This window comes from Leptonychotes weddellii, chromosome 9 (genome assembly GCF_054177405.1).
Source record: "Leptonychotes weddellii isolate Sample4059 chromosome 9, ASM5417740v2, whole genome shotgun sequence".
Lineage (NCBI taxonomy): Eukaryota > Metazoa > Chordata > Mammalia > Carnivora > Phocidae > Leptonychotes > Leptonychotes weddellii.
The window spans coordinates 65,067,830-65,095,514 of NC_138377.1; the positions used below are offsets into that span (position 1 = coordinate 65,067,830).

General features: G+C 44.7%; 2 protein-coding genes and 1 long non-coding RNA gene across 7 annotated transcripts in view; 1 reads left to right on the forward strand and 2 right to left on the reverse strand.

Moving 5' to 3' along the window:
- SLC7A7 (solute carrier family 7 member 7) overlaps positions 1-11,156 on the forward strand; it is a 90,855-nt gene extending 79,699 nt beyond the window's left edge. For all 5 annotated transcript variants that reach the window (XM_081830772.1, XM_081830771.1, XM_081830770.1 and 2 more), the window contains 8 exons: positions 4,775-4,900; positions 5,683-5,827; positions 7,399-7,522; positions 7,867-7,970; positions 8,246-8,342; positions 9,920-10,069; positions 10,227-10,410; positions 10,621-11,156. In XM_081830772.1, the coding sequence (XP_081686898.1) occupies positions 4,775-4,900; positions 5,683-5,827; positions 7,399-7,522; positions 7,867-7,970; positions 8,246-8,342; positions 9,920-10,069; positions 10,227-10,410; positions 10,621-10,727 (1,037 nt within the window). In that variant the 3' untranslated portion in view covers positions 10,728-11,156. The remainder of the gene's footprint in view (positions 1-4,774; positions 4,901-5,682; positions 5,828-7,398; positions 7,523-7,866; positions 7,971-8,245; positions 8,343-9,919; positions 10,070-10,226; positions 10,411-10,620) is intronic.
- A 360-nt stretch (positions 11,157-11,516) lies between these two features.
- Positions 11,517-24,670, reverse strand: OXA1L (OXA1L mitochondrial inner membrane insertase). The gene is made up of 10 exons (XM_081830777.1): positions 24,554-24,670; positions 23,956-24,117; positions 23,038-23,251; positions 13,247-13,390; positions 12,932-13,017; positions 12,595-12,759; positions 12,364-12,468; positions 12,089-12,251; positions 11,919-11,999; positions 11,517-11,836 (listed from the first exon to the last, which is right to left on the reverse strand). The coding sequence occupies exons 1-10, from the start codon at positions 24,614-24,616 to the stop codon at positions 11,727-11,729; spliced, it is 1,293 nt and encodes a 430-aa protein (XP_081686903.1). The 5' UTR covers positions 24,617-24,670; the 3' UTR covers positions 11,517-11,726.
- LOC145723471 (uncharacterized) lies at positions 16,041-23,031 on the reverse strand. The gene is made up of 2 exons (XR_014148556.1): positions 20,439-23,031; positions 16,041-20,252 (listed from the first exon to the last, which is right to left on the reverse strand). It is a non-coding gene; the product is annotated as an uncharacterized LOC145723471 (long non-coding RNA).
- Positions 24,671-27,685: the final 3,015 nt, after the last annotated feature.

Consider the following 27,685-nt stretch of genomic DNA (forward strand, 5'->3'; position numbering starts at 1 on the left):
CCTGTGCCCCTCACCCCGCTCATGCTCTCTCTCAAATAAATAAATACAATCTTTTTTTTAAAAAAGATTTTGTTTTTCTTTTTATTATTTATTTATTTATTACTGTTTTACTTATTTGAGAGAGAGCATGAGTTGGGCGAGGATCAGAGGCAGAGGGAGAAGCAGGCTCCCTGCCGAGCAGGGAGTCCCATGCAGGACTCGATCCCAGGACCCTGGGATCATGACCTGAGCCGAAGGCAGCCGCTTAACCGACTGAGCCACCCAGGTGTCCCTCAAATAAATAAAATCTTAAAAAAAAAAAAAAAATCACTTTTGGGACGCCTGGGTATCTCAGTCGGTTAAGCATCTGCCTTCGGCTGAGGTCATGGTCCCAGGGTCCTGGGATCGAGTCTCACATAGGGCTGCCTGCTCGGCGGGAAGCCTGCTTCTCCCTCTGCCTGTCTTTCCCCTTGCTTGTACTCTCTCTTTCTAACAAATAAATAAATAAAATATTTAAAAAAAAATCATTTTTATAGGCCCCAAAAGGGGTATAGGGAAATGCTCATCAGTTTGAGGTGGAATTGTAGTTGACAGTGAATTCAAACCGAGACCCCATAGTCTGTAAAAATGTCTGGAGTGTTCTCTGTGGGTCTCATGTTTCAGGGACATCCTGACAAAGTGAAGTGGATGCAGAGGGGAGAATCTCAATGGTGAGTGCCTGGAAGCCATATTCAGGAGGCTGAAGAAACTGGGTTTTTAGCCCCAAAGGGGGAAGTCTCCAGGGGGACAGGATGTTAATCTTTAGTGATAAGAAGGGCCATTATGTGGATGCGCATTTAGCCGGATTCTGTGTGGTTCCAGAGGAGAGGACTACTGGGTAGAAGTTGTGAAGAAGAAGTTTTTGGCTTCATGGAAGGAAGAGCTATTGATCTTTTTAAAAATGGAATGGGTTGTCTCATAGATAAAGTACTGAGGTTTTATAGTCCCTGGGAATTTGAAGCAGAAAATAGACTGAAGAGTGGCCTAAGTTTTATGTGTTACATTCTACATATTTAAAACTAACAGTGCTGGAAAAAAATAAAACAAAAACCAAAAAATTACAATGTTGGGAGAATTGTGGGGTTAATGTTCTTTTTCAGGGACTGTTTAGTGTGGGCTTCTAAACCAAATCTGGCCATCTGATTCGGAGTGGGCCTGCAAGCTTTGTTCTGTTCTGGATCAACCTATGTGTGTGCTTTCCTTACTTTTAGTTCTACAGCTGATGCTGGGGCCTTAGTGCTAGGACTAGTCTCCTACTCCAGGAGAGCCCATGTAGGTTGGCTTTGATGACCATTCAGGAGCATCTCTCTCTCTCTCTTAAGATTTTATTTATTTACTTGAGAGAGAGAGCAAGCAAGAGCAAGCATGAGCTGGAGGGAGGGGCAGAGGGAGGAGCAGGAAGCTGAGCAGGGAGCCTGGCGCCAGATCCCAGGACCCTGAGATCACGACCTGAGCCTAAGGCACGTCCAACTGACTGAACCACCCAGGCGCCCCTCGGGAGCATCTGTTTAGATGATTGTAGGAGTGGCTTCTTCAAAGCTTCTCCTTCCTCCAAAGCAGGTCAAAGTAGGAATGGAGCTGCACCTGAGTCAAGGGTCCAGGGTGATTTCAGGCCGTCTTCTTGTGGACTTGGCCCAGTGTTGGGTGGAGATGGAGTTACACCTAGCGGTAGGAGGGTAGGGCATTTCTGTCCTTGAGGTTGACTTGCGGTTGCCTCCATTATTACTCTAAGCCCGTGGTCCCCTCCTTTCTCTGCCACTGAAGCAGGAGGCTGGGCTCCACCTTAAGAACAGTGCACTAGGCCGGGCTTTGGGGTCTCCGGTCAGCTGTGTCCGCTGTGGGTGAGGACAAAGAGCCCAGTCAGTGGCGCTGCCTGCCATACCCATTTCCTGCTCCCGTGGCCAAGAGGCCCCAGAGGAAGCTGGGCTTTGGAGAAGGTGAGGGCCAGCTCTCTTCAGGCAGTTCCTCTGCTCCTGGTTTCTTTCCAGAGGATTCCCTTCTTCATTCAAACCAAGTCCCTGTGCTTACTACAGAGAGTAGATCAGGGCAAGATGGTGGGTCAGTGGCTGAGAAAATAAGGCTCAGGTGCGGGGGAGGGAGAAAAACTGGCGGGTCAAAGGAGGGATACAAATGGATGGATATGGAATTCAAGTAGCGAAGCAGTAGGGATTAAAATGCAAACGATCCATGTATTTTCATTTCGGAATTTGTTGTAGTAAAGGATGATGAGTTGTCTGTTTGCTGCCCACATACCTGGACAAAGCCAAGAGCAGATCCCTGTGGCGCATGGCTGCAGACTGACTCTGATCCAGAATTAGTCCCTTCAGCCTATCCCGGCTTGGTGTTGGGACCATCCATCTCAATGAGGTGATCCCATTCCCTTGTGAAGAGGGCAGCATCAGGTGTCCCTGGTATTTCTTTTAATTTTTTTTAAGTAGCTCTACACCCAGTGTGGGCCTTGAACTCAGGACCCCGAGATCAAGAGTTGCATGCTCTACTGACTGAGCCAACCAGGTGCCCCCCCATTTTTTTTTGTCCCTCATGTTTTTCTTTTTGTAAAGATTTTATTTATTTATTTGGGGGAGAGAGAGAGAGAGAGCGAGCAAGCATGAGCAGGGGGAGAGGCAGAGGGAGAGGGAGAAGCAGGCTCCCCGCTGAGCAAGGAGCCCGATATAGGGCTTGATCCTAAGACCCAGAGATCATGACCTGAGCCAAAGGCAGACGCCTAACCGACTGAGTCACCCAGGCGGCCCTGTCCCTGGCGTTTCTAATCAGAAACCTGGGCCGGGTCCTATTTGTGAGGCAGCAGCAGAGTCCAAGGGTGAGGCGTAGGGGTTACAGGATGGAGAGAAGGGGTATGAGGGCTACTGAATGGCTGGAAACAGAAGTCCAGTGGGGAGTAAAGGATGGGTGATTGACTGCGGAGGGTCAGCGGACCTGAAAGACTTGTGGAAGGTGAGATACAGGCGCTTTGGTCACTTTGTGGGGTGCTTGTGGAGATTGTGTGCTTGTGTCTTTAATTATTAACTTAGCACGGAGGAATTACGGGCGTAGTCTTGCTCAGCCCTGTGATCAGGTTTGGTTGTTTATTGTTTATTAGGCAAAAAGGCAAGTTTTTGTATAGGAGTAGGATACCCTGTCTAGGGAAGAGCAGGAAAGAACTTGGGCAGCCAGTAGACTAAGAAGGGGTGTAAAGGAGGAAGAGGCAGAAACCAAAGACGAGCCAGCTGCTCCCTGAGGTTGGTCTTCCCTGCTTCTCAGGATGAAGATGCTTCTGGGCCAGGGTGGTGAGGCCAGGACACAAGACAACAGGAGGATTAGGGACAGTGAAGGAGGAGGCTTCCTGTGTTAGTGGCCTGAAGCTGGCAAGCCCAGCACCAGACCTCTCTTTCTCCACTGGGAAGGCAGGCTGATTCTGACCTTGCCCTTGGAGCTCTTGCAAGGACTGGTAAGCCCTCCTCCTGGGGCTCCTGTGGCTGAGCCAGGAAGGCAGGCTCAGTGAGGTGATGGGCTGCCACAGTGGAGGCGGGCTGCAGGTGCCCGCCTGCACGCTTCAGGCGCCGGTGCGGGATCTGGAACCTTCAGCTGGCTCTCAGAATCCTTTCTTTTCACTTTCTTCCCGGCCACATCCTGGGGCTAGGGGTCAACCTCACAGCATCTGTGGACTTTCCTTCTTGATTTTCTTTCCTCTGAAGTACTGGATTGAAACTTTTTTAGGGGTAATGGATTTCTCCGAGATTCTGACAAAGGCCATGGACCTTTTTCTTAGAAAAATGCATATACTGGGGGGCGCCTGGGTGGCTCAGTCATTAAGCATCTGCCTTCGGCTCAGGTCATGATCCCAGGGTCCTGAGATCGAGCATTGGGCTCCCTGCTCAGCGGGGAGCCTGCTTCTCCCTCTCCCACTCCCCCTGCTTGTGTTCCCTCTGTCGCTGTGTCTCTCTGTCAAATAAATAAATAGGATCTTTAAAAAAAAATGCATATACTTTGGACATATGTACATAACTATTTACAAGGAATTTCAGGCCTTGTGGAAGCCCTAGGTTAAGAACCCTGGCTCTCAGGGTGATCCATGAACTTTCCCAAAGCTCATCTGGTTAAAGGGATTGCCTCTACCCCAGGGTAGGACTTAAGGAATGTTTGTGGCTCACTGTTTTGCATTGTCCGGTCAGGAAAAATAGGAACTATAGGAACCTCGGCTCCAAGGATCTTTCCAAGTACAAAAACAAGCGCTGAGCTGGCAGGCAGTAGCAGGAAGTCTGGCCCCCAGTCTAATCCTCGGCCACACGTCCTGACCTGCCGGCCCAGCACTGGATAAGTCACAACAGGATTCGGCAAGGTTAACAATACCACAGAGCGCTGAGTCCTGGAGCCCATATCAGGAGGTAGAGGGGTGCAAAAGCTGGGAGGATGGTGACTTTTCAGAGCCAATAGCTGGAAAACATCACTAATCCTGTATGGCTACCGGTTACCTCCCACTGCTGTGAGCACTGTTGAATGTAAGCAAATCCAGTTACTTTGTGTTTCCTCCCCGGTAAGTGCTAAAGGGTGTGTGTGGCGCTGCCCACACAGAAGTTTATCGGGAGCCTTTGAATGCTAATGGTGAGGACCTGCTGGACAGAGGTTTTGAATACAGAGCCCATCAGAGCCCAAACACTGTCTTTGGCCAAAGATGACTGCTACTGGAAATAACGCTTGGGGGGTCTAAGGCTCTTTGGGTGGTAGGGTTGGTCACCGATCAGAATTATTTTTTCAGGTCTCTTAACCTTCGTTAACTGTGCCTACGTCAAGTGGGGAACGCTGGTACAAGATATCTTCACCTATGCTAAAGTGTTGGCGCTGATCGCTGTCATCATCGCAGGCATTGTTAGACTTGGCCAGGGTAAGCGGGAGAGCAATGAACTCTTGAGCATTTTCTCTGAGTCCTACTTCTTTAAATGCCCTTTGTGCATTCTCATTTGCTAGATGCCATAATTTCCATTTTGTAGAGGAGACTGAGGCTGCAGAACTAAGTATCTTGCCCAAGTCCTCAGCTCCTAGTACGTCAGTGGGGATTTGTACTCAGACTGACCTCAAAGCCTGTCTTCTCTGCATGCTCCCAGAGGAGGCTGATCTTGGCTGATCTCACACTCCCGTCATGCCCTGGGAGCTGGCTTTAGCCGACTGTCCAGCCCAGTGCTGTGGCTATGATTGTTCTGCCCTTGGAAGTTCTTCTGCAAGGGCAGAAATGAACTCCTTGTATCCACTCCTCTCCAGTTTCCAGGTAGGAACACCTGCCCCACCACTCTGTTGCCCTAGGCGTAAGGAGCGCTATCCTTCCTCCATCCTGTACCAGCTGTTTGTGGTGTTAGAAAGGGGATAGGAATGGGGCAGGACAGAACCACATCACTTCTATTCTATAGGCCTGCTCCGTCGTGGTTTCTTACCCTAGAAGGCCATCACAGTCCTTCCTGTCAAGATCCTCGTGCTGTCCCCTGTACTCCAGCCCATCACTGTAGAGGTCTCTCTCCCGTTCCGTTTTTTTACCAGCGCCCTTGCTGCCGAAGGTGTTCTGAGCCACTCGCTTGCCGTAAGCGTCATGTTCTCCCACTCCTTTTCTGGATCACTTTGAAGCTGGGGGTAGGCCACTAATCCTTCTGCCTTTCCATGTTCTCTGGACTCTAGGAGCCTCGACGCACTTTGAGAATTCTTTTGAGGGTTCATCATTTGCAATGGGTGATATTGCCCTGGCACTGTACTCGGCTCTGTTCTCCTACTCGGGCTGGGACACGCTCAACTACGTCACTGAAGAGATCAAGAATCCTGAGAGGTAGGTATCTCACCATCAGTCTTCCATGGCAATAAGGATAGCTCTCATTTACTGAGAGAGCCCACCACAACCACCGAGACAGATTTTATCAGTGCCACTTGAATAGATGGCAGTCCTGAAGGCCAGGGAGATAGATTGTCCAGGATAACAGCAGGCCTTTTCACATCTGCCCCTTCATTCCTGCATTCATTACAGCAGGTCGTACTGTGTGTTCATGTGTGCTTTCTCATGGGTTTTCCTTGATATTCACCCACCCTTATCCCCACATAGATAACTTTAGGTCATAGATGCCCCAAAACTTTCCTGTTTTCTTTTTGAGCCCTTCCTGGTTTCTCAAATTTGTACTGACATAGCGGTATTGTGTCAGCATTTAACAGTATTACTTCAGCCTGGTTATTCTAAATTATTCGGCCGTCATGCAGAGTGACAAGAGCACTGGACAGGGAGTCAAAGGGCCTGGAGCCTGTCTTTCCACTAATTTGAATCCCCTGCCAACTCTGCCTGCTTCCTTATCTGTAAATTGAGGGGGTTGAGTTATATGATCTCCAGAGCCCTTCCTGGCTCTAAAATTCAATGATTCTTGGAACTAAGATTACCAGGGAGTGGAGTTTCTGCAAATTTTTAAGTCAAAATAATAAACTCCTCTTGGCACACTGCCAGTGTTGCAATCCCTGGAGCAAATGCTAGAAGCAGGACTGAAGCCTGGGTGGTGCTCCCACCTACTGGACAGAAGCTAAATGACTTGAGTATGTCCCCTCTCCCTCACCGTGAAGAATGTTTATGAAGGTCAGAGCTTTATTGGTCTAGAGGACCTTGTCTTTGTGTTTTCCTCTTAGCCACTGGTTAGGATGGCCCCCCCCCCAGGTTCTCACACTGAGTAAGGGGATGGAGTGAACACAGTTCCCAGGTTGCTTATTTGGATACACACATTGTTCTTGTGAGGGCCTTATTCTCTGGATTTCACAATTTGCCTAATTTCCTCTAGTATTTCTCAACCTTAAGACAAATTTCCCGGGGCGCCTGGGTGGCTCAGTCGTTAAGCGTCTGCCTTCGGCTCAGGTCGTGGGATCGAGTCCCGCATCGGGCTCCCTGCTCAGCGGGAAGCCTGCTTCTCCCTCTCCCACTCCCCCTGCTTGTGTTCCCTCTCTCGTTGTGTCTGTCAAATAAATAAAATCTTTAAAAAAAAAAAAGACAAATTTCCCATGTTGGCAATCTTAAGAAGGAATCCTGACACCAAGAGACCTTGGATGTAAAAAAAAAAACCCCAAAACCCACTAGCCCCCCCTGCCCCCCTGTCATTTCCTGTGCTATTCCACGGTGACATTGTTCTCTATTAATCCTTTTTCTGCTGTTTGGTTAGCCTTTTCTCTAAATGTGATATTCCTTTCCCTTGATGCTCTTTAAGCTCTGAGCTCAAGAATGAAGTCACTGTCGTACACAGCTTCAAAGGCAAAAGCACTGGGGAAACGCGCAGGAGGCCCCATCCCTGGATTGGTGTGGGAGTCTGAGGATTAAAGGAGATGGGGATGTGACCCTGGGACTAATGTGTGCATTATTCTTTTTGGCTGTAGGAATCTGCCCCTGTCCATTGGCATTTCCATGCCCATTGTCACCATCATCTACATCTTGACCAATGTGGCCTATTACACCGTCCTAGACATGAGGGACATCCTAGCCAGTGATGCCGTTGCTGTGGTAAAGGATTTTCACTAGCAGAAGGCTGATGGTGTGTTTGTGGGCTTCTCGGAATCCTGCAGCTCCAGTCCTGGAGAGGGGGCAGTCCTTGAAAGGAGTATGCATAGGGGCACCTAGCTGGCTCAGTTGGTTGAGTGGGCAGACTCTTGATCTTGGGGTTTAGGGTTTGAGCCCTGTTTGGTGTAGGGATTACTTAAATCTTAAAAGTATGCTTCGGATACTGGGTTTACAAGGTTGTCACTCCAGCTGTGGAAGAAGGGTTGGTTAGTTTAGGGACCATCTCGGGGCATGCCTGCATCCTTTTTAGATCCTGCTAATGACTCATTTTTGTTCCTTTCCCTTAGACTTTTGCAGACCAGATTTTTGGAATTTTCAACTGGACAATTCCGCTGGCGGTTGCGTTATCCTGCTTTGGTGGCCTCAATGCCTCCATTGTGGCTGCTTCTAGGTAGGAGTGGTCCTTTTACGGGGGGCTTTGTGAGGAGCTATGGCGGGGAAGGGTAGGACTTACGGGACCGAGTTTAGTCACTGTGTTCCCCAAGTCATATTTACCCCTTTGTTGTTTCCATCAGCAGCCTCCAGTTCTCACTAATCTCAAAACTGAACCCCATTCCCTATTATTCACTTTTTTGAAGGAGGGCAGTGGGAGGGCTACGAGGCATGTATTCAGCCCCACCCAGTGTCCCCCAAGTTTCTCAGCCTCTCTCATCTTACCCAAAATAGGCTTTTCTTTGTGGGTTCAAGAGAAGGCCATCTCCCTGATGCTATCTGCATGATTCATGTTGAGCGGTTCACACCAATACCTGCTCTGCTCTTCAATGTAAGTGACCTCAAGGATGGGGCTGAAAGCCAGACTGTGGGGGAAATGTTAACAGAAGTGGGGGCGCCTGGTTAAGCATCCGACTTCATTTCAGCTCAGGTCATGGTCTCAGGGTCGTGAGATCGAGCCCCACGCTTAGCGTGGAGTCTGCTCAAGGCTCACTCTCCCTCTACCCCCACCCCAATAAATAAATCTTAAAAACAAAAACCAGAAACCAGTAGAAGCAACTGTTCTAGCTTTCCCAAAACCTTATAGAATTTAATAGAAAAACTATCTTCTCTTAAAAAAAAAAAAAAGTTGGACGCCTGGGTGGCTCAGTTGGTTAAGCGACTGCCTTCAGCTCAGGTCATGATCCTGGAGTCCCTGGATCGAGTCCCACATCGGACTCCCTGCTCGGCGGGGAGTCTGCTTCTCCCTCTGACCCTCCCCCCTCTCATGTGCTCTCTCTCAAATAAATAAATAAAATCTTTAAAAAAAAAAAAAAAGGTAACCTCCTCTGGTCTAGGATAAAGCATAAAGTACACTGAATATAATGAAATGACTGCCATGATAGTAAATGACATAGTGTTTAAGGGAAAAATGATCTTCCATGGGAATAGAAGGTAAGGGAGGAAAGACTTCTTAGACAAAGTGCATTTGTTTTGTTTTTAAAAAAAGATTTGAGAGGGCGCCTGGGTGGTTCAGTTGGTTAAGTGACTGCCTTCGGCTCAGGTCATGATCCTGGAGTTCCAGGATCGAGTCCCGCATCGGGCTTCCTGCTCAGCAGGGAGTCTGCTTCTCCCTCTGACCCTCCCCCCACTCATGTGCTCGCTCTCTCTCAAATAAAATCTTTTAAAAAAAAAAGATTCGAGAGAGAGCGTGTGCACAGGGGTGAGGCGCAGAGAGAGAAGGTCTTTTAAGCAGACTCCTCAGGGAGGGCGCAACCAGACATGGGCTTGAACTCATGACCCTGAGATCCCAACCTGAGCCAAAACCAAGGGTCAGACACTTAACTGACTGAACCACCCAGGCGCCTCTAGACAAAGTACATTTGAAGTGGATTTTTAAGGTTAGGTTGCAAAAGGTGGAGATGGGCTTTAGGTTAAGAGAAACAGTATGGGGGGGGCACCTGGTTGGCTCAGTCAGTAGGGCATGCTAACTCTTGGCCTCGGGGGTGTCGTGAGTTGGAGCCCCATGTTGGACTTAAGATTACTTAAAAAATAAAAGGCATTAAAAAAAAAACCCCAAACCGTATCAAAGTCCTGGGGTAAAGCAGCTCATGTGAAGTTGGGTAGTAGGAGATAAAACCTGGAAATGTAGAAAAGATTTGTGAGGAATTGTTTTGATCTGTGGTAAAGGTTTGAAGCATGGGCCTGAAAAAACAATTGAGGCACCCCTGGCTTACTAGAAAAGGAAGGAGATGCTATAACTCGGGTGCTGAAGCGTGTGGGAACAGAAGAGGACCGGGGTGGGGGGGCAGGGGCGAGGCGAGACACTGAGGACTTGAGAAGGGGCTGGATCTCTGGGAGACCAAAGAGGGGGAAGCACGCCTCCAGTGACAGGCCGTGAGAGGAGCTGACGTGGGCCTGTGCCTGCAGGGTATCATGGCACTGATCTACCTGTGTGTGGAGGACATCTTCCAGCTCATTAACTACTACAGCTTCAGCTACTGGTTCTTTGTGGGCCTCTCTATTGTGGGTCAGCTTTATCTGCGCTGGAAGGAGCCTAATCGGCCTCGTCCCCTCAAGGTACTCTAGCTTCATCCTCCCTTTGCATGGGCCTCAGGGGTGGTAGGGTGTGGAGATGAAGGGGATGGAAAGGCTCAGTGCCCTGATCTTCACAGGAGACACTTACTATAGCTGCCACTCTGAGCTCACCTCCAGCTGTCTCCTCTGTGCCCTCCAGCTCAGCCTGTTCTTCCCCATTGTCTTCTGCCTCTGCACCATCTTCCTGGTAGCTGTGCCACTTTACAGCGACACCATCAACTCCCTCATCGGCATTGGCATCGCCCTCTCAGGCCTGCCCTTCTACTTCCTCATCATCAGAGTGCCAGAACACAAAAGACCTCACTGCCTCCGAAGGATTGTGGGTAAGCCTTTGGATCTTCAAGATGATGAGCAATCGTATGGCTTTCTCCACCCCCCATCTGGTACCCGCCGGCATCAACTTTGCCCTAGCCCCTTCCTGTTGTTAACTATAAGGCTTAACAGAATTATCCCTCAGGCCAGCCCCGGTCAGTGCCACCTGAGTTGAGCTCAGCTGACCTCTTCTCAGTTCTGACTTACATTTCTCTTTGTAGCATCCGCTACATGGTACCTCCAGGTCTTATGTATGTCCGTTGCTGCAGAAATGGATTTGGAAGATGGAGGAGAGATGCCCAAGCACCGAGATCCCAAGTCTAACTAAATACCATCTAGAATCAATCCTGAGATGTGGAAAGCAGGGGATCTTGTCCCTTACTGGCTGGAGCCAAGGAAGATGAAAAGGAAAAGTATATCTCTTTGTTGAAGCTGCTCAGACCAGGCTTCTGGACAGGTGCCTTCAATTTTCGAACTTGCTGTTTGAGAGATGAAAAGTAATTTATTTGTTCTGCTACACATTGCTTTATTGTCCCTTTTAAAAAAAGTCTGGAACAGACTGTGGTGGGGAGCATGTCAGGTGTGGGCTTGGTTTTACTAGTAGCACATTCCCACGCGTTAGGACAGTCGCTCACCTCTGGGTGTGCCCACCCACTCCTTTTCCTTTAAAAGGGCCAATAATGCTCCGGACTTCCTGTCTCCTTTAGAGACATGAAACTGTCACAGGTGCTAGATAATAAAAGGGTTATGTTCTAAACTTTGAGTGACTTCATTTTAGATAGGTCTTGGGGACAGTTCTCATCAGGCTAAGAGGAACACTAAAAACAGTCTTGTGCTTGAAAGTATCTGAGTATTTCTTTCCTCTCAAGTCAGGTGCTGGTGGCTGATGCAGCCACTCTCTATACAAGAGAACACACCTAAGCTGCTTAGCAAAATTATTTTATAGCATCCTGAGATAAACCCATGTATGGGGTGGGAGTTTAAGCTCGTAATGCCAGGTTACACTACTGAGGCACTTCCTAAGAGCACAGGCAGGAGCAATCCCCAACTGATCTAGTCTTCAGTTTTCTGAAGCACACCATCCGTTTCCTTGTTTAATAAGTATCCGGAAGCAGCATGTAGTTTAGAGGTTTACTGATTCTGTGGCTGGCAAGATCACTTGGCTCTTTTACACTTAGGTGTGAGGGTCTGTAATGGAATCCACTTTTAAAAGGAAGATCTTGACACCCCACGGTTTCTAGAGCTGGGGCAAGGACTCCGTGTCAAATCCGTTCTGACGCCGAGTCTTTGAAGAGAGAGCTCCTACCAGTCTGAACAGGAATGGAATTCAGCCCAGCGTGTCACGCCAGGGCTGCTTTGGCTTGGCACTGCTGCTGTTAGGCTGATTCTTTCCATGCTGTAGCAATGGGTTGTGGGTAAAGGTCTGTCGTAAGGGACCTAGGGCAAGAGAAAACAAATTTCAATGAACGAAGGAAAGGAAGAAACAAATCACGGAATTTAGCCTGCAAGGGTTATTTACCCCTGGCAGCTAGTTCTAAGTGATTCTGCATGCGTCGTTCACGCTCTTTGAGCTGATGCGCCAGTTCAGCATTCTTCCATCCTGTGTAAAGAGGAGGAAGACAGTGGGTCCTAGGCCCATTTTTAGACTACTTCCCCCGCAGTCCCGTTTCACTGAGGACAGACCCTTACCTCTTTTGAAGCTTTTTACAAAACCTTCCCGTGGAAGTAATTTATTGGAGTCATGCACGACACGCTGGGGGATTTTCAGTATAGTCCGTACGGCTGGAATCCGGAGGCCAGCCACCTGGACCAGGGAAAACATATTGGAGGAGAGCCAGTACATGAACACCGCCTGAAGGAGAAGAAAGACACAGTACTCAGGAGCTGTCCTCTGCTGTCAGCTTGATGGGAGATGGCTAGGCTAGATGGAAAGGCTTGGAGCCAGCTCCTAAGCCATTACCTACCGTGGGGAAATGGATAGTTATGGGCAACACCGCTAGGGGCATCACTCTGATCACATTTCTCATCCACTGAAGATCAGAACTTTGCACGCCAGTCTCCGCACCTAACTGCCAAAAAAAAAAAAGCAATTGCACGTCATTTCTAGAGAATCTGGCTCAGATTTCAACCCATCAATTCTACTTGGTCTCTACTCCCCACTTTGCAGGCCTGGCACTTAGCCAACCTGGGCTTACCTCAAGGACACCCCACATTGTAGCAGTGACCACCAGTGGTAATATGTAGGTGGGGTCAGATAGTGTGAGATCCTGGAACCACAGGAGGCCACCTGTCTGCAGGCTGGGCACAGGAAGGTTGGCCATTTCTCTCAAGGCAATGAAGAAGGAGATGAAGATCGGGGCCTATTACACAGGATAAACAGTGTCAGGACCTTTTAGCAAAGGGGACATTTTCATTACTCCATCATTAAAAACCTTACCACCACCCCACTTTTCGGGGGTCTAGGGCATGGGAAACACAGGAGTTTATCTGACTGGGGTAGGATAAAATAAGAAGGAAAATGTTTTTGCTTACCTGAGTCAGAGGTAGAATAAGAGGTCTAAAGAGTTTAACATCATGCTTTTTCTGGTAAAATGTCATTTCCGAGGAGGCCTTGTAAACTGTGAATGAGGGGAAGTTAATGGTTGGGCTAATAATTACATCGATGGAGGTGACCATCCTTACCACCTGGCCCATAAGATTTCTACCTGACCCTGGCCAGTCACTGGAAACATTAGGCCCAAGAAGTAGGTGGATCTTTAGAACTTGCCCACTTCTAGCAACCCTCAGCAGAATGTCAGGAAAGTGCAAACATGGTCCTCTCCTATGCGCATTCTGCAGCTGACTCACACTCAGCATCGTCTCCTGCCAACTTGGCCTCTCTGATTCGAGTGGAAAACTTCTGGATCTCTGGCAAGTGGTTGTGGATCTTGGCTGCTTCTCGCTGGCCCTTCACGATGAGAGGAAACACCAGGCAGCGGGCAAGGACAGTACCTGGAAAACACAAACTAGGACTGGAGTGAAATCAAAGCAGTTCTGCTGTTGGAAGGTTGAAGGTTTTTCGGTCCTCGCTGAAAGGGTCTTTTTTAATTATAGTCTTTTCAACACTGTGATGCCTGCTGAAGGAACCCAAAACAAAGGGCAGGGGTGACTTGATCCGTCAAGGCTCAGTTCTCTGCTTTGACCTCACAAAAGTCTAACATTAACTTCTGTAAGCAAATGGCCAGGGATACCGTTTATTTCCTCGAACAAAAGGTGAGAGAAGATACTTTTCTAGATCAGTGGTATCTGAACTTTTCTATTATCAATGGAATCTCCCTACCGTCAACTCTTAAGTGTAGCCCCAATATACATAAGAGATAAAACCGAGCTGCTCTGAGAGAGAGAGTAGTCTGGCTACAAAACTGTTCAAGCTCTGGCCTTTGCTTTTCTCAGAGGCACCATACACAACTCTGGGAACTTCAGGAATGAAGTCTGAAGGCCCCTATCCTAGAAATCCCTAGGGTAGGAAGTAATCTAGTGGCTTACTCCTTTAGCTCCTCCCCATTTCTTATACTTCCTATTTCCTGATCATTCCAAAAATACTGATAAACTAATCAGTGACAAGCAAGAGGGTCTGGGCTGAGAAGAGAGGGTGGTGGTGCGGGGGGGTGGGGGGGCATATGGGCTTAGGCTTTATCAACATTATAATGGCTGATATGGGGTGGGAAGAGAAGGAAGCTAAGGATGAAACCGAGAATACTAGCCCTGAAGGAGTGGACTGAGAACTGGGCAATGGCAATGGAAAGATGTGGTCAGAAAGACAAGAAAATCAGGAAAGATGATCACAAAAGCCAAGGGAGAGATTTCAAGGTCTAAAATGTCTAATACAGGACCCTAGGCCCAAGGGGATCAAAATGGAGGAGTAGGAAAGATCCTGGGCTTACATCCTCTCAAGGATATACCAAAATCTACAACTACATATAGAACTATCGCTGTGTAAAGAACTTTGCAAAACAGATCTTACACACCTAAGGATATAAAGAAAAAGCCATTTTGAGTTGGGTAGGAGGCAGAGACAAGGTCTAGTCAGGACCCACGAGTAGGAGGGATATCACAACCATAAAGACTCTCCCTGTGAAACAAGGGGTCCAAGCCCCATATTGGGTTCCCAGCCCTACACTAGGAAGACCAGCCCCTACAACCTCTGGTTTTGAAAACCAGCAAGGTTTATGCACAATCTCACTTGCTGAAGTTCCAGCACAGAGGCAGCAGTTTGAAAAATGCCTGGGCTACACATGAAGGAGATGCATGGACTGATTTTAGGGCATGTGCTGGCAGGGCAGGGATCTGTCGGAACATTCTCTGGGGATGGACGAGCTGGCAGGCACCATTTCTGACCTTCTCCATCTACTGTGCTAGCACCAGCTTGCCCAGCCCAACCGACCCACAGGCCAAGAGCCCTTCCTAAGGGGCTCCCTGCCCCTGCCACACCCAGGTGGCCTCAGCCTGCACCAGAGCCACCCCCACCAAGCAGCCTCTGCCCTGCATATACGAGAGCACCTGCAGCAGCTGGACCTCACAGTCTGCCACACAGTAGGCCTGCCCTTCCCACCAGTGGAATGGAGCTGTCACAGCTGGGCTTTGTAGCCAGCTGTGCTGAGGCCAACCCCCCCCACTTACCCACCCAACAACAGTAGTGGCTGGACCTCTCAGACAGGATGATGGGCAGCCCTGCTTACCAGTATACGTGAAGAAGCTGTGGCTGAGTCTTGCAGACGGCTGTGTCAGGGGACAGCCCTGCAAACCACTGAGTCTACACCAACAGTGACCCAGCCACAAGAAGAGGGTGCATGCAACCCACACAAAGAACCCCTAGGGCACCTGGCTCAGGTGACTAGGAGTTTGCACTACTGGACCTCACAGGACACCCGCAAAAAGCTACTCCCCTTCAAGGCCAGGAGACAGAACTGATCTAACTAATACAAAGAAACATAGGGTTAGGCAAAATGAAGAAAGAGTATGTTCTAAATGAAAGAATAATACAAAACCTCAGAAAAAGAACTAAACAAAAGAGATGAGCAATCTACCAGGTAAAAAGGTCAAAGTAATGGCCATAAACATACTCACCGAACTCAAAGAATGAACACAACGAGAACTTCAACAGAAAGTATATATATAAAAAAAAACCCACAAAAAACCAATCAGAGCTGAACAATACAGTAACTGAAATAAAAAGTCCACTGGAGAGATTCAATAGCACATTAGGTGATGCAGAACGAATCAGCGATCTGGAAGACAAGGTAGTGGAAATCACCCAACTGGAACAGCAAAAAGGAAAATACTAAGGATAGTTTAAGGAACTTTTGGGACAACATCAAGTATAACTAACATTGGCATTATAGGGATCCCAGGAGAAGAAAGAGAAAGGGACAGAAAACCTGTCAGCTGAGAAATTCTCTAACCTGGCAAAGGAAACAGACATTTAAGTCCAGAAAGCACAGAGAATCCCAAAAAATTGAGCCTAAAGAGACTCACACTAAGACTAGTTAATCAAAATGCCAACAACAGTTAAAAAATCTTAAAAGCAGCAAGAAAAAAAAAAAAACTAGTTACATACAAGGAACCCCCACATAAGACAATGAGCTGATTTTTCAGCAAAAACTTTAAAGGCCAGAAGAGTGGCACAAATATTCAAAATGCACCTGGCAAGGTTATCACTCAGACTAAAGGAGAGATAAGGAGTTTTCCAGATATGCAAAAGCTAAAGAGTTCATCAACAACAGACCAGCCTTATAAGAAATGTTAAAGGGACTTCTTAAAACAGAAAAGGCCATAATTAGAAATAAGAAAATTATTTAAAAAAAATCTCACTGGTAAATATATAATAAAGGTAGTGGATAATTACCTACAGAGCTAGTATGAAGGTTACAAGACAATAGTAAAATCATCTAGACCAACAATAATTAGTCAAGGGATACACAAAATATTAAATTCTAAGATACAATGTCAAAACCAATGTGGGGATTTATTTTTTTGTATAACCTACCCACTCAAATTATTATACAATTATTTCACAGGCTTTCTAAATAAAAGTTTTAAACCTTGGGGGGAAAAAAAACAAAAAGTGGGAAGGGGGGGGACTAGTACTTTTATTTATTTTTTTTTAAAAAATATTTTATTTATTTATTTGAGAGAGACAGAGATAGTGAGAGAGAGCTCGAGCAGGAAGGAGGGGGAGAAGCAGGCTTCCCGCGGAGCGGGGAGCCCGATGCGGGGCTCGATCCCAGGACCCCGGGATCATGACCTGAGCCGAAGGCAGAGGCTTAACCATCTGAGCCACCCAGGCGCCCCGGGACTAGTACTTTTAGATTCCACTTGAACTTAAAGCAACCATCAACTTAAAATAGATTTATATACATACAGTGTTAAATATTAACTTTATGGTAACTATAAATCAAATACCTATAATAGACATGCAAAAATAAAGAGAAAGGAATATAAACATAACACTAAGGAAAGTCCCCAAATTACGAGAACAAGAGAGGACAGGGACAGAGAAGAACTACAAGAACAACCAGAAATCAATACAATGGTAAGAAGTAGGGGTGCCTGGCTGGCTCAGTCAGTAGAGCATGTGATTCTTGATCTGAGGGTCCTGAGTTCACGCCCCATATTGGGTGTAGAGATTACTTAAGAAAATGGTAAGAAAAATATATCTATCAGTAATTAAGTGTAAATGAACTACATGTTCTAATCGAGATATAGGGTGGCTGATTAAAAAAAAAAAAAAGACCCATCTATATGCTGCCTACAAGAGACTCACATGTGAGACATAAACAGACTGAAAGTGATGGAAAAAGATATTGCATAGGGATGCCTGGATGGCTCAGTCGGTTAAGTGCCTGCTTTCGGCTCAGGTCATGATCCCAGACTCCTGGGATCGAGTCCTGCATTGGGCTCCCTGCTCAGCGGGGACCCTGCTTCTCCTCTGCCTCTGCCTCTCTGTCTCTCATGAATAAATAAATAAAATCTTAAAAAAAGATACTGCATGGAAATGAAAAGAAAGCTGGGGTGGCAATACTTGTATCAGACAAAATAGTAACAAGAGACAAAAAAGGGCATTATATAATGAATAAAAGTATCAATCCAAAAAGAGAATATAACACTTGTAAATATCTATGCACCCAACACAAGGGCAGCTAAATACATAATGGAAATGTTAACAGACAAAAAGCAAGAAATCGATAGTTATACAATAAAGGTAGGAGACTTTAACACCCCATTAACATCAATGGATAGATTGTCCAGACAGAAAATCAGTAAGGAAATTGTTGCTTTAAACAACACATAAGACCAGATGGACTGGGGTGCCTGGGTGGCTCAGTCAGTTAAGCGTCTATGTTTGGCTCAGGTCATGATCCCAGGGTCCTGGGATTGAGCCCCATGTTGAGCCTGCTTCTCCCTCTGCCCCTCCCCCTGCTTGTGTTCTCTCTCTCAAATAAATAAAATCTTAAAAAACAAACAAACAAAAAAACACCCACAAAAACACAAGACCAGATGGACTTAATAGATATATACAAAGCATTCCATCCCCAAAAGGCAGAATACATGGGTGACTGGCTGGCTCAGTCAGAAGAGCATGAGACTCTTGATCTTGGGGTAGTGAGTTTGAGCCCCACACTGGGTGTAGAGATTACTAAAAATAAATAATAAACTTAAAAACAAAAAACAAAAAAACCAAAACCCCCAAATGGCAGAATACACATTCTTTTCTAGCGCACATGCAACATTCTCTAGGCAATATCACGTTAGGCCCCAAACCAAGTCTTAACAAATTGAAGACTGAAATCATATCAAGCATCTTTTCCAATCACAATGGGATGAAATTAAAACTCAATTACAAGAGGGAAAAATGGAAAAACCAAATATGTGGAGGCTAAACAACATGCTACTAAACATCCAATGGGTCAAGGAAGAAATCAAAGAAATAAAAAAACAAGATAAATGAAGATGGAAACACAATAGTTCAAAACCTATGGGATGCAGCAAAAGCAGTTCAAAGAGGGCAGCTTATGGGAGTATAGGCCTACCTTAGGAAACACGAAAAATCTCAAATAATCTAACCTTACAGCGAAATGAAATAGAATAAGAACAAAGCCCAAAGTTAGTAGAAGGAAGGAAATAATGAATATTAGAGCAGAAATAAATGAAACAGACTAAAAAAGCAATGGAGAAGATCAACAAAACTAGAGATGGTTTTTTAAAAAAGATAAACAAAATTGCTAAGGCTTTAGCCAGACTCATCAAGAAAAAAAGAGGGCCCAAATAAAATCAGAACTGAAAGAATTAACAACCAACACCACAGAAACACAAAGGATTGCAAGACACTACCATAAATAATTATATGCCAACAAATGGGACAACCTAGAAGAAATGTATAAGTTCCTAGAAATATACTCTCTTCCAAAACTGAACCTGGAAGAAATAGAAAATCTGAACAGACCAATTAGTAGTAATGAAATTGAATGGGCAATCAAACTTCCATCAAACAAAACTCCCAAGACCAGAGCTTCACAGGTGAATTCTACCAAACATTATAGAGGACTTAATACTTATCCTCTCAAACCACTCCATAAGACAGATGAGGAAGAAAAGCTTCCAAACTTACTCTACAAGGCCAGCATTACCCAGATACCAAAACCAGACAAGGACACTAAAAAAAGAGAAAACTATACAGGCCAAAATCTGTGATGAACATAATAGATGCAAAAAACCTCAACAAAATATTACCAAACCATATTCAACAATACATTTAAAGGATGATTCACCCTGAACAAGTGAAATTTATTCCGGGAATGCAAGGATGGTTTAATATTCATGAAATCAATGTGATTTACCACATTAAAGAAAATGAAAGAAAAATTGTATGATCATCTCAACAGATGCAGAAAAAGCACTTGACAAAATTCTACATCTGTTCAAGATAAAATCTCTCAACAAATTGGGCTTAGAGAGAATATACCTCACCATAAGAAAGGTCACAGATGAAAAACCCACAGTTAAGGGGTGCCTAGGTGGCTCAGTCTGTTAAGCATCTGCCTTCGGCTCAGGTCGTGATCCTAGGGTCCTAGGATCAAGCTCGGTGTCAGGCTCCCTGCTCAGCTGCTTGTGCGTGCATGCTGTCAAATAAGTAGAATCTTAAAAAAAAAAAAAAAAAAAAAAAGGAAAAACCCACAGTTAACATCATACCCAATTAAACACTGAGAACAGTTGTTTTAAGATCAGTAAGAAGCCAAGTCTGTCCATTCCTACCACTTTCATTCACACAGCCCTGGGAAGTCCTAACCACAACAAAGAAAAAGTAATAAAAGGCATCCAAGTTGGTAAAGAAGAAGTAAAACTGCCACTATTTGCAAATGACATGATAATGTACATAGAAAGCCCTAAGGACTCCACTAAAAAAATTACAAGTAATAAATGGAGTAAAGCATGATACAAAATTAATATACAGAAATCTCTTGTGTTTCTATACACTAATTTTGAAGTAGCAGAAAGACAAATTAAGAAACAACTCCATTTACGATTGCACCAAAAAGAATAAAATATCTAGGGGTAAACTTAACTAAGCAAGTGAAAGACTTATATTCTGAAAACTGTAAAAAACACTGATAAAAGAAATTGAAGACAACACAAATGAAAGACACACCATGCTAATAGACTGGAAGAATACTGTTATAATGTCCTTTCTACCCAAAGCAATCTACACATTCAATGCAATCCCTATCAAAATACCAATGCCACTTTTCATAGAACTGGAACAAATAATCCTAAAAGGTGTATGGAACCACACAAGACTTTGCATAGCCAAAACAATCTTTTTTTTTTTTTTTTAAAGATTTTATTTATTTATTTGAGACAGAGAGAATGAGAGACAGAGAGCATGAGAGGGAGGAGGGTCAGAGGGAGAAGCAGACTCCCTGCCGAGCAGGGAGCCCGATGCAGGACTCGATCCTGGGACTCCAGGATCATGACCTGAGCCGAAGGCAGTCATAGCCAAAACAATCTTAAGAACAAAACTGAAGGTATCACAATCCCAGATCTCAAGATATATTACAAAGCTATAAAATAGTAATGTACTGGCACAAAAATAGACACATAAGCCAACGGAACAGAGTCCAGAAATAAACCCACACTTATATAGTCAATTAATCTTTGACAAGGATGGCAAGAATATACAATGGAGAAAAGAGTCTCTTTAATAAATGGTGTCGTTAAAAAAAAAAAATGGACAGCCACATGCAAAAGAATGAAACTACATCACTTTCTTACACCATATACAAAAATAAACCAAACTGGATTAAAGACTTCAATGTGAGACCTGAAACCATAAAACTCCTAGAATATAGGTAATAAACTTTTGGACATCAGCCTTAGCAATATATTCCTGGATATGTCTCCCCAGGCAAGAGAAACAAAAGCAAAATAAACTATTGAAACTACCAAAACAAAAAGCTTTTGCACAGTGGAGGAAACCATCAACAACAAAAAAGGCAACATACTGAATGGGAGAAGATATTTGCAAATGATATCAATAAGGGGTTAAAAAAATAGTACAATTAAAAAAGAGGCAGAGGACCCGAACAGACACTTCTCCAAACACATGTGGATGGCCAACAGACACATGAAAAGGTGCTAAATATCACTATCAGGGAAATGCAAGTCAAAACCAAAATGAGTTACCACCTCAACACCTGTCAGAATAGCTAGAATCAAAAGACAAGAAATAACAAGTGTTGATAAGCATGTGGAGAAGAGAGAACCCTGGGGCACCACTGGTCAGAATGCAAAATAGTACAGCCCTGTGTCTAGCTCCATGCTCAGTGGGGAGTCTGGAAGGAAAATCTTAAAAAAACACCCAAACCCCCAAACAAAAATATATATGCACTGCTAAGTTCACTGCAGCATTTGCAATAGTGATGATATGGAGGCAACCTAAATGTCTGTTGACAGATCAATGGATAAGGAAGGTGTGGTGTATAAACACACAACAGAATATTACGCAGCCATAAAAAAGAATGAGCTCTTACCATCAGTGACATGGATGGACCTATAGGATATTAGGCTATGTGAAATAAGACAGAGGAAGACAAACACCGTATTATTTCACTTACATGTGGAATCTAGAAAACAAAACAGACTCACAGATACAGAGAACAATCTGGTTGCCAGAGGGGAGGGGACTGGAGAAGATGGGCAAAATAGGAGGAAATTAAAAGGTAAAAACTTCCAGGGGTGCTAGGCTGGCTCAGTCAGTGGAACATGTGTGGGTCAGGATTATGACCCTGAGATCAAGAGCTGCATACTTCATCAAACTGAACACCAGCCAGGCACCCCAGGGATTGCTTAAATAAACTTAAAACAACAACAACAAAAAGTACAAACTTCCAGTTACAACTAAAGATGACCCAGGGATGCAATGTACAGCATAGGGAATATAGTTAATATATTGTAACAACTTTATATGGTGACATGGTGATCACTTCATAATATACATATATGTTCAATATATATATGTTGAATCACTATCACTAATATAATATTGTATATAAACTACACTTCAATAAAATAAACTGGAAAAATGTGCCTAACACAGAAAGGTCAAGTATGAAAAGAATAATGGGTTTAATAATGATGTCACTGACAAAATGAGGTGGTATTAGTAAGTCAGATTGTTAAAAAGGTCAGACTGCTGAGTGTCAAAGAGTGGAAAGAAAGAAGTCCACTGCATGCAGAACAGTCTTTTAAATAACAGCTATGAAAGGAGAAAGAACGAAGGATGAAAAGAAGGGACTTTTCCTCAAGAAATCCATGGTATATTTGAACATGTTTGTATTTTCAGAACAGGGCAGTAAAAAGAGAGAAGCTGAAGACCTAGGGAAAAGGATGATCACTGGAGCAAGGGTAGGAAGAACAGAATTTAAAGTATAGTCTTAGCCTACAAGAGGAACAATGTGGGCACATTCCAATTTGGGGGGTGGGGGGTGGATTTAAGCGCCTGGCCTGACCTTCTATTCTCCTAAACCAGGGCAGCTTCATCACTGTTAACAAGATCTCCTTACTCTAACCCCATGCTCACATTAAATATCTACACTTGTTGAATCCCAGGTGATCCAGTGGTTTTATAATGCCCTTTAATAAAGATAAATATAGTGTATCTAAGGATCAAGAGCCTCTATCCCTCATCTGAATCATCCGCTTTTCTGACCCCCTAAACTTCTGCAACTACAGTTGACCCTTGAACAAAAGGGGTTTGAACTGCGTGGGCCCGCTCATATGGGTTTTTTTTTTTTTTTTTTTAAAGTACTGTACATGTATTTTTCTTCCTTACTTTAAGAATATAGAATACATGTAACATACAAAACATGTACTAATTGACTGTTTACCAGCAAGGCTTCTAAGAGTAGGCTATTAGTAGTTAAGTTTTTGAGGAGTCAAAAGTTATACATGGAATTTCAATGTTGGGTGGGGTTAGTGCCCCTAACCCCCAGGTCATTCAAGGGTCAGCTGTATTTCCTCCATCCACTTACAGAACTGCTGTCTTTAAAGTTCTACCCCCGAAGTTCCCATTTCTACGCTTGACCATGATGTGTTTCCCTTACATGCAGCAATGGCCCCCCACCAAGGTAGGCCTAGGTTAACATGCATAAATTCCAGTAAGTTCTGAATCAGTCCCACTGGGGTGTATGACCCCAGCCCCAGTTCAGCGAAGCTCTGTCCTGCAGCAGCTTGGATTACATCTGCGGTCTCTCCAGAAGCCACCTCGGGTACTGCTGTGGGTGAGGGAGTTGCAGGAATGACAGGAGGGGCCTGAACCTGTGCAAAAGGAAGTCATGTGTAATACTCAGTAGGGGGGACATACAGAAATCACAGGCCCAAGATAATAACTAGTATCAGGTTGTTCTATGGGCTTTCTACTTTTTGTTCTCCCAGATTAGTCTACAGTGTACAGAGAATTCAAGGCTTAACAAGGACATTTTATTTTTTTCCTCTAGGCAGGAAGACAAGTTAGAGTAAGATTTCATGACCTCCCTTCCTATTACGAAGTTATTTCTTCTATCAGTGTTTTCCAAACTTCAGTCATTTGAGTATCACTGGCACGATTTTGCAGATACTGAAACTGTCGTAATTTTTATTTAAAACAAGTCAGTTTTTAAGACCAAAATATTTACTTGGTCTCACCATCAGAAATATTAATACCCACGAAGTCAGTGATATGCAAGTTATAACTTTTCTAATACACATGCACACCTGGAATCACATCTCCTACACCATCAGCGGCTTGCCACCATTATGGCAAACAATGCCTTGTATATAACATAAATTTCTCCTGCTGTACTCTCATTTTCCCACTGATTTGAAAATCTATCCCAAGTTAAGATGCTACTATTTTGGGGAGCTGCATGGAGTGTGGCCAAGAACTCTGTGCCACATTTCCCCTCCTTGTAGTTAAAACAAAATAAAAAGAAATCAACCAACAAACGCTACCCCTAACGTCGCAGGGACGAATCGCCTCTTACCTGGGCTTCTGCGAACAAGATCACGGAGGTACTGAGGCCCCGGGGACCAGGGCCCGCGAGGAGGACATAGTGCGGGCGCTCGCCGCACCGGCCGGTTGGAAAGAGGAGCCCTGAGGTCAGCGGTTTCCGCGGCCAATGAGAGGGCCCTGCGACGCTATGGAACTGAGAGAGCAAAAGAAGGATGGAGCCCTTTTTCAGGAACAGATGTCGCCCATCAGGCTCATTCGCCACGAAGCTGCCAGCCCGTTACCACGGGTGAAGGCACCACTACTCCGCGCGCAGATGGCTGGCCCGAAGGCATGCAATTGGTGCGGCCAGGCTCTCGGTTACCGTAGACCCACCCCGGAGCACAGAGGTCGAGGCTGAAGTTTCTGTGGCATGGGTGACGACGAGACCCACGAACAGACAACAATACGCGGCCACTGAGCCCGCAAGGTCGGGGAAATAACCCTTCCGTGTACTCATGCGAGCCGAGGTCAAGAGAGGCAGGTCCCGGTGAGGTCAGCGTCTGCTCAGGCTGTTCCTGGCACGAGCTGTTTTTGGCTCGGGCCACGGGGACAGGGCCGCATCCTGGCGCTCAGCCCTGGGGGATCCTTACCTGACGCTGTGGCCGTAACAAGCGCAGAAGCTCCCGGCGTCCGCACATCAAGCTCATCGCCATTTTGCCGGAGGAGGACTTGCGCTCGCGCCTGCGCACTCAGAACTTCAGCCTCGCGGGAAGAGGCCCTTTTGGAAATGGGCATGAAGCCAGAGCTGTTGCCACGATCAGGTGGTAAAGGAGACTGGAGCTTAGCGGCCATATTTGAAGTGGGTAAGAAGACGCTAAGGGCCTTATTAACAAGATCGCGCAGGGTGTTCAGGAGATTGAAATGGGATTGAAGAGCTGCCTGAGGGGCCCTCCCGCAGTGACTGCAAAAACCTGGGGATTTTTTTCCCTCCATTCTGTAAATCCGTGATTCTCCTCTGATTTGTTGATTTAAAATACAAGTTCCGGACAGTCTTGGCTGTGCTTGGCGTGGCTTTTTCTTGTCCGGTGATACTCGATTCTTACTGCTAGATAATATTGTAATTACAGATTAAGTGAAATGTGAGGGTAGTCCGGCGTCTGACAGAAATTGAGGAAAGGCAGCTTGTAGGAAATATTTTCCACCCAGATAAAAGGACACAGTTTTAAGAGGGGACCCCCACCTTTCACCTTTCCTTTCCTTAAATGGGGTTGTGTGAGGATCATCTTGTGACCACGAGGGGACAAATCTAAAGCTAACATGTTGAAGATGGTGGTACGGAAAGATAAAAACCCTGAATACTTGCTGATGTCCTTCAGGTGGTGCACTAGGCTTGGTACCACCTGTATCTAGACTTTGTTGTGTAAGATAATTAAAGGTCTTTACTATCCACACTCCAGGCCTCTGTTGCTTTGGTGTTTGTTTCTTGAAGCTGAAAGCATTCCTAAAGATCTATGAGGTGAAATTCTCTCCCAAAGAAAAAAAAGATTTCCGTTCAGAAAGGTGGGAATTGGTTATATTTGAACTCCTACAAAGTCTCTCAAATTAGAGTACCCCCCCCCCCCCGAGTGCTTTTTGAATAACCTATAGTTTGGAAAGATACAATAGCCTGAAATTATTTCAGTCCCTTTTATTTGGGGATGATTAGGAATGTGATATGGGAAATAAAGGCAGCAGAAAAACTGAATTTCCTTATGACTTACAGCCCACTGACAAGTCCTTGAAACAGGCAGAGTGACCTTCCTCTAGGAACTCAGCCTCAATGTTAATACTTTGCTAAGGGCAAAAGGCAATCTTAGCTTAACATTATCTCAACGCCCCAGGATCCTTTAATGTATAAAAATTCCTTTGGAAACTTCTTTTTATCTCTATCCCCAAAATATACATTGGCAGTCATCCCCTAAGCATATGACCCACTGATTTACATCTGAAGGATCTCATGACTAAGATTTTATTAGACAGTAATAAATGACCTCATCCCAACAATAGCTAGCCCCCCTCAAGGTCCTGGAAACCTTGCTTCCAAAATTCCTTAGAGAAATACGGTATCCCTAACCCCCTCCCAATTTGAAAGTATATAATGGGCCGCTTCTCATGACCCCAGTGCAGCTCTTTCTGCTCACAGTGCCCTGTCCCTGTTCTTTGATAAAACCACCTCTTTACACCAAAGACAGCTCAAGAATTTTTTCTTAGCTGTCAGCTTTGAATCCTAACATCTTTCCTACATCAAATGTACCTGCCAGAAATGGTAAAGATAGGCAAACAATTCAATCCAGATTTAGTAATAATAGGGGTTATCACCTGTCAATCACATATGTTGGATATTATTGTAAATAAGATTTTAAAGTTTAAAAAATTAACACAGAGGTGATGACAAATATACAACTACAGGACACTTGGGGGAAAAAAACCCAAACTGTTACTTTGGTGGCCCCAAATGAACCATCGCTGTAGAGCCTTGTATAGCCACTATGGAAAACAGTATGGAAGTTTCTCAAAAAATTAAAAATAGAACTACCATATGATCCAGAAATCCCATGTCTGGGAATATATCTGAAGGAAACAAAAACAATACATCAAAGAGATATCTGCACCTTCATGTTCACAGTAGCATTATGTATAATAGCCAAGACATGGAAACAATCCAAATATCTGTGGAAAGATGAATGGATAAAGAAATTGTGGTATAAATATAGAATGGAAACTTATTCAGTTGCAAAAAAGAGGGACATCCTGCCATTTGTGACAACATGGATGGACCTTGAAGGCATTATGCTAAGTGAAATAAGTCACACAGAGAAAGACATATACTGTATGATCTCACTTTTATGTGGAATTTAAAAAAAACTCATAGAAAAGGAGATCAGATTTGTGGTTACCAGAGGCGGGGGGTGGGGAGGTGCAGAATTGGATGAAGGTGGTCCAAAGGTACAGACTTCCAGGCATAAATAAGTACTGGGGATGTAATGTACAACATAATGACTATAGCTAATATGCATATTTGGAATGGTATGTTTGGAAGTTGTTAAAAGAGTAAATCTTAGGAGTTATCACAAGATAAAAACCATTTTCTCTCTTTTTGTATATGAGATGATGGATGTTAACTAAATCTATTGTGGTAATTATTTTATAATATATGTAAGTCAAGTCATTATGCTGTACACCTTAAACTTATACAGTGCTGTATGTCAATTATACCTCAATAAAGCTGGAAAAAAAGTTCTCAACACACACAAATTGTAACTATGCAAGGTGATGACTGCTAACTAACCTTACTGTGGTAATTGTTTTGCAATATATATGTATATTAAATTATTACATTGTACACTTATACAATTTTGTATGTCAATTATATCTCAATAAAGCTGGAAAAAGAAGATTTTGAGGAATATATAAAAAAATTCTAGGGGTGTTAGGGTGGCTCAGTCAGTTAAGCATCCAAATTCTTGGTTTCAGCTCAGGTCATCATCTCAGGGTCATGAGATCAAGCCCCTGAGTCGTGCTCTGGGCTCAGCTCAGAGTCTGACTGAGATTCTCTCCCTCTCCCTCCTCCTCTGCCCCTCCCCCTGCTTGCCCAGGCACACACAGTCTCTCTCAAATGAATAAGTAAAATCTTAAAAAAAAAAATTCTACCAGAACTAACATGTAAATTAGGCAAGGTTGCTGGATACAAGGTCTTATGCAAAAATCAATTGCATTTCTATACACTAACAATGAACAATTGG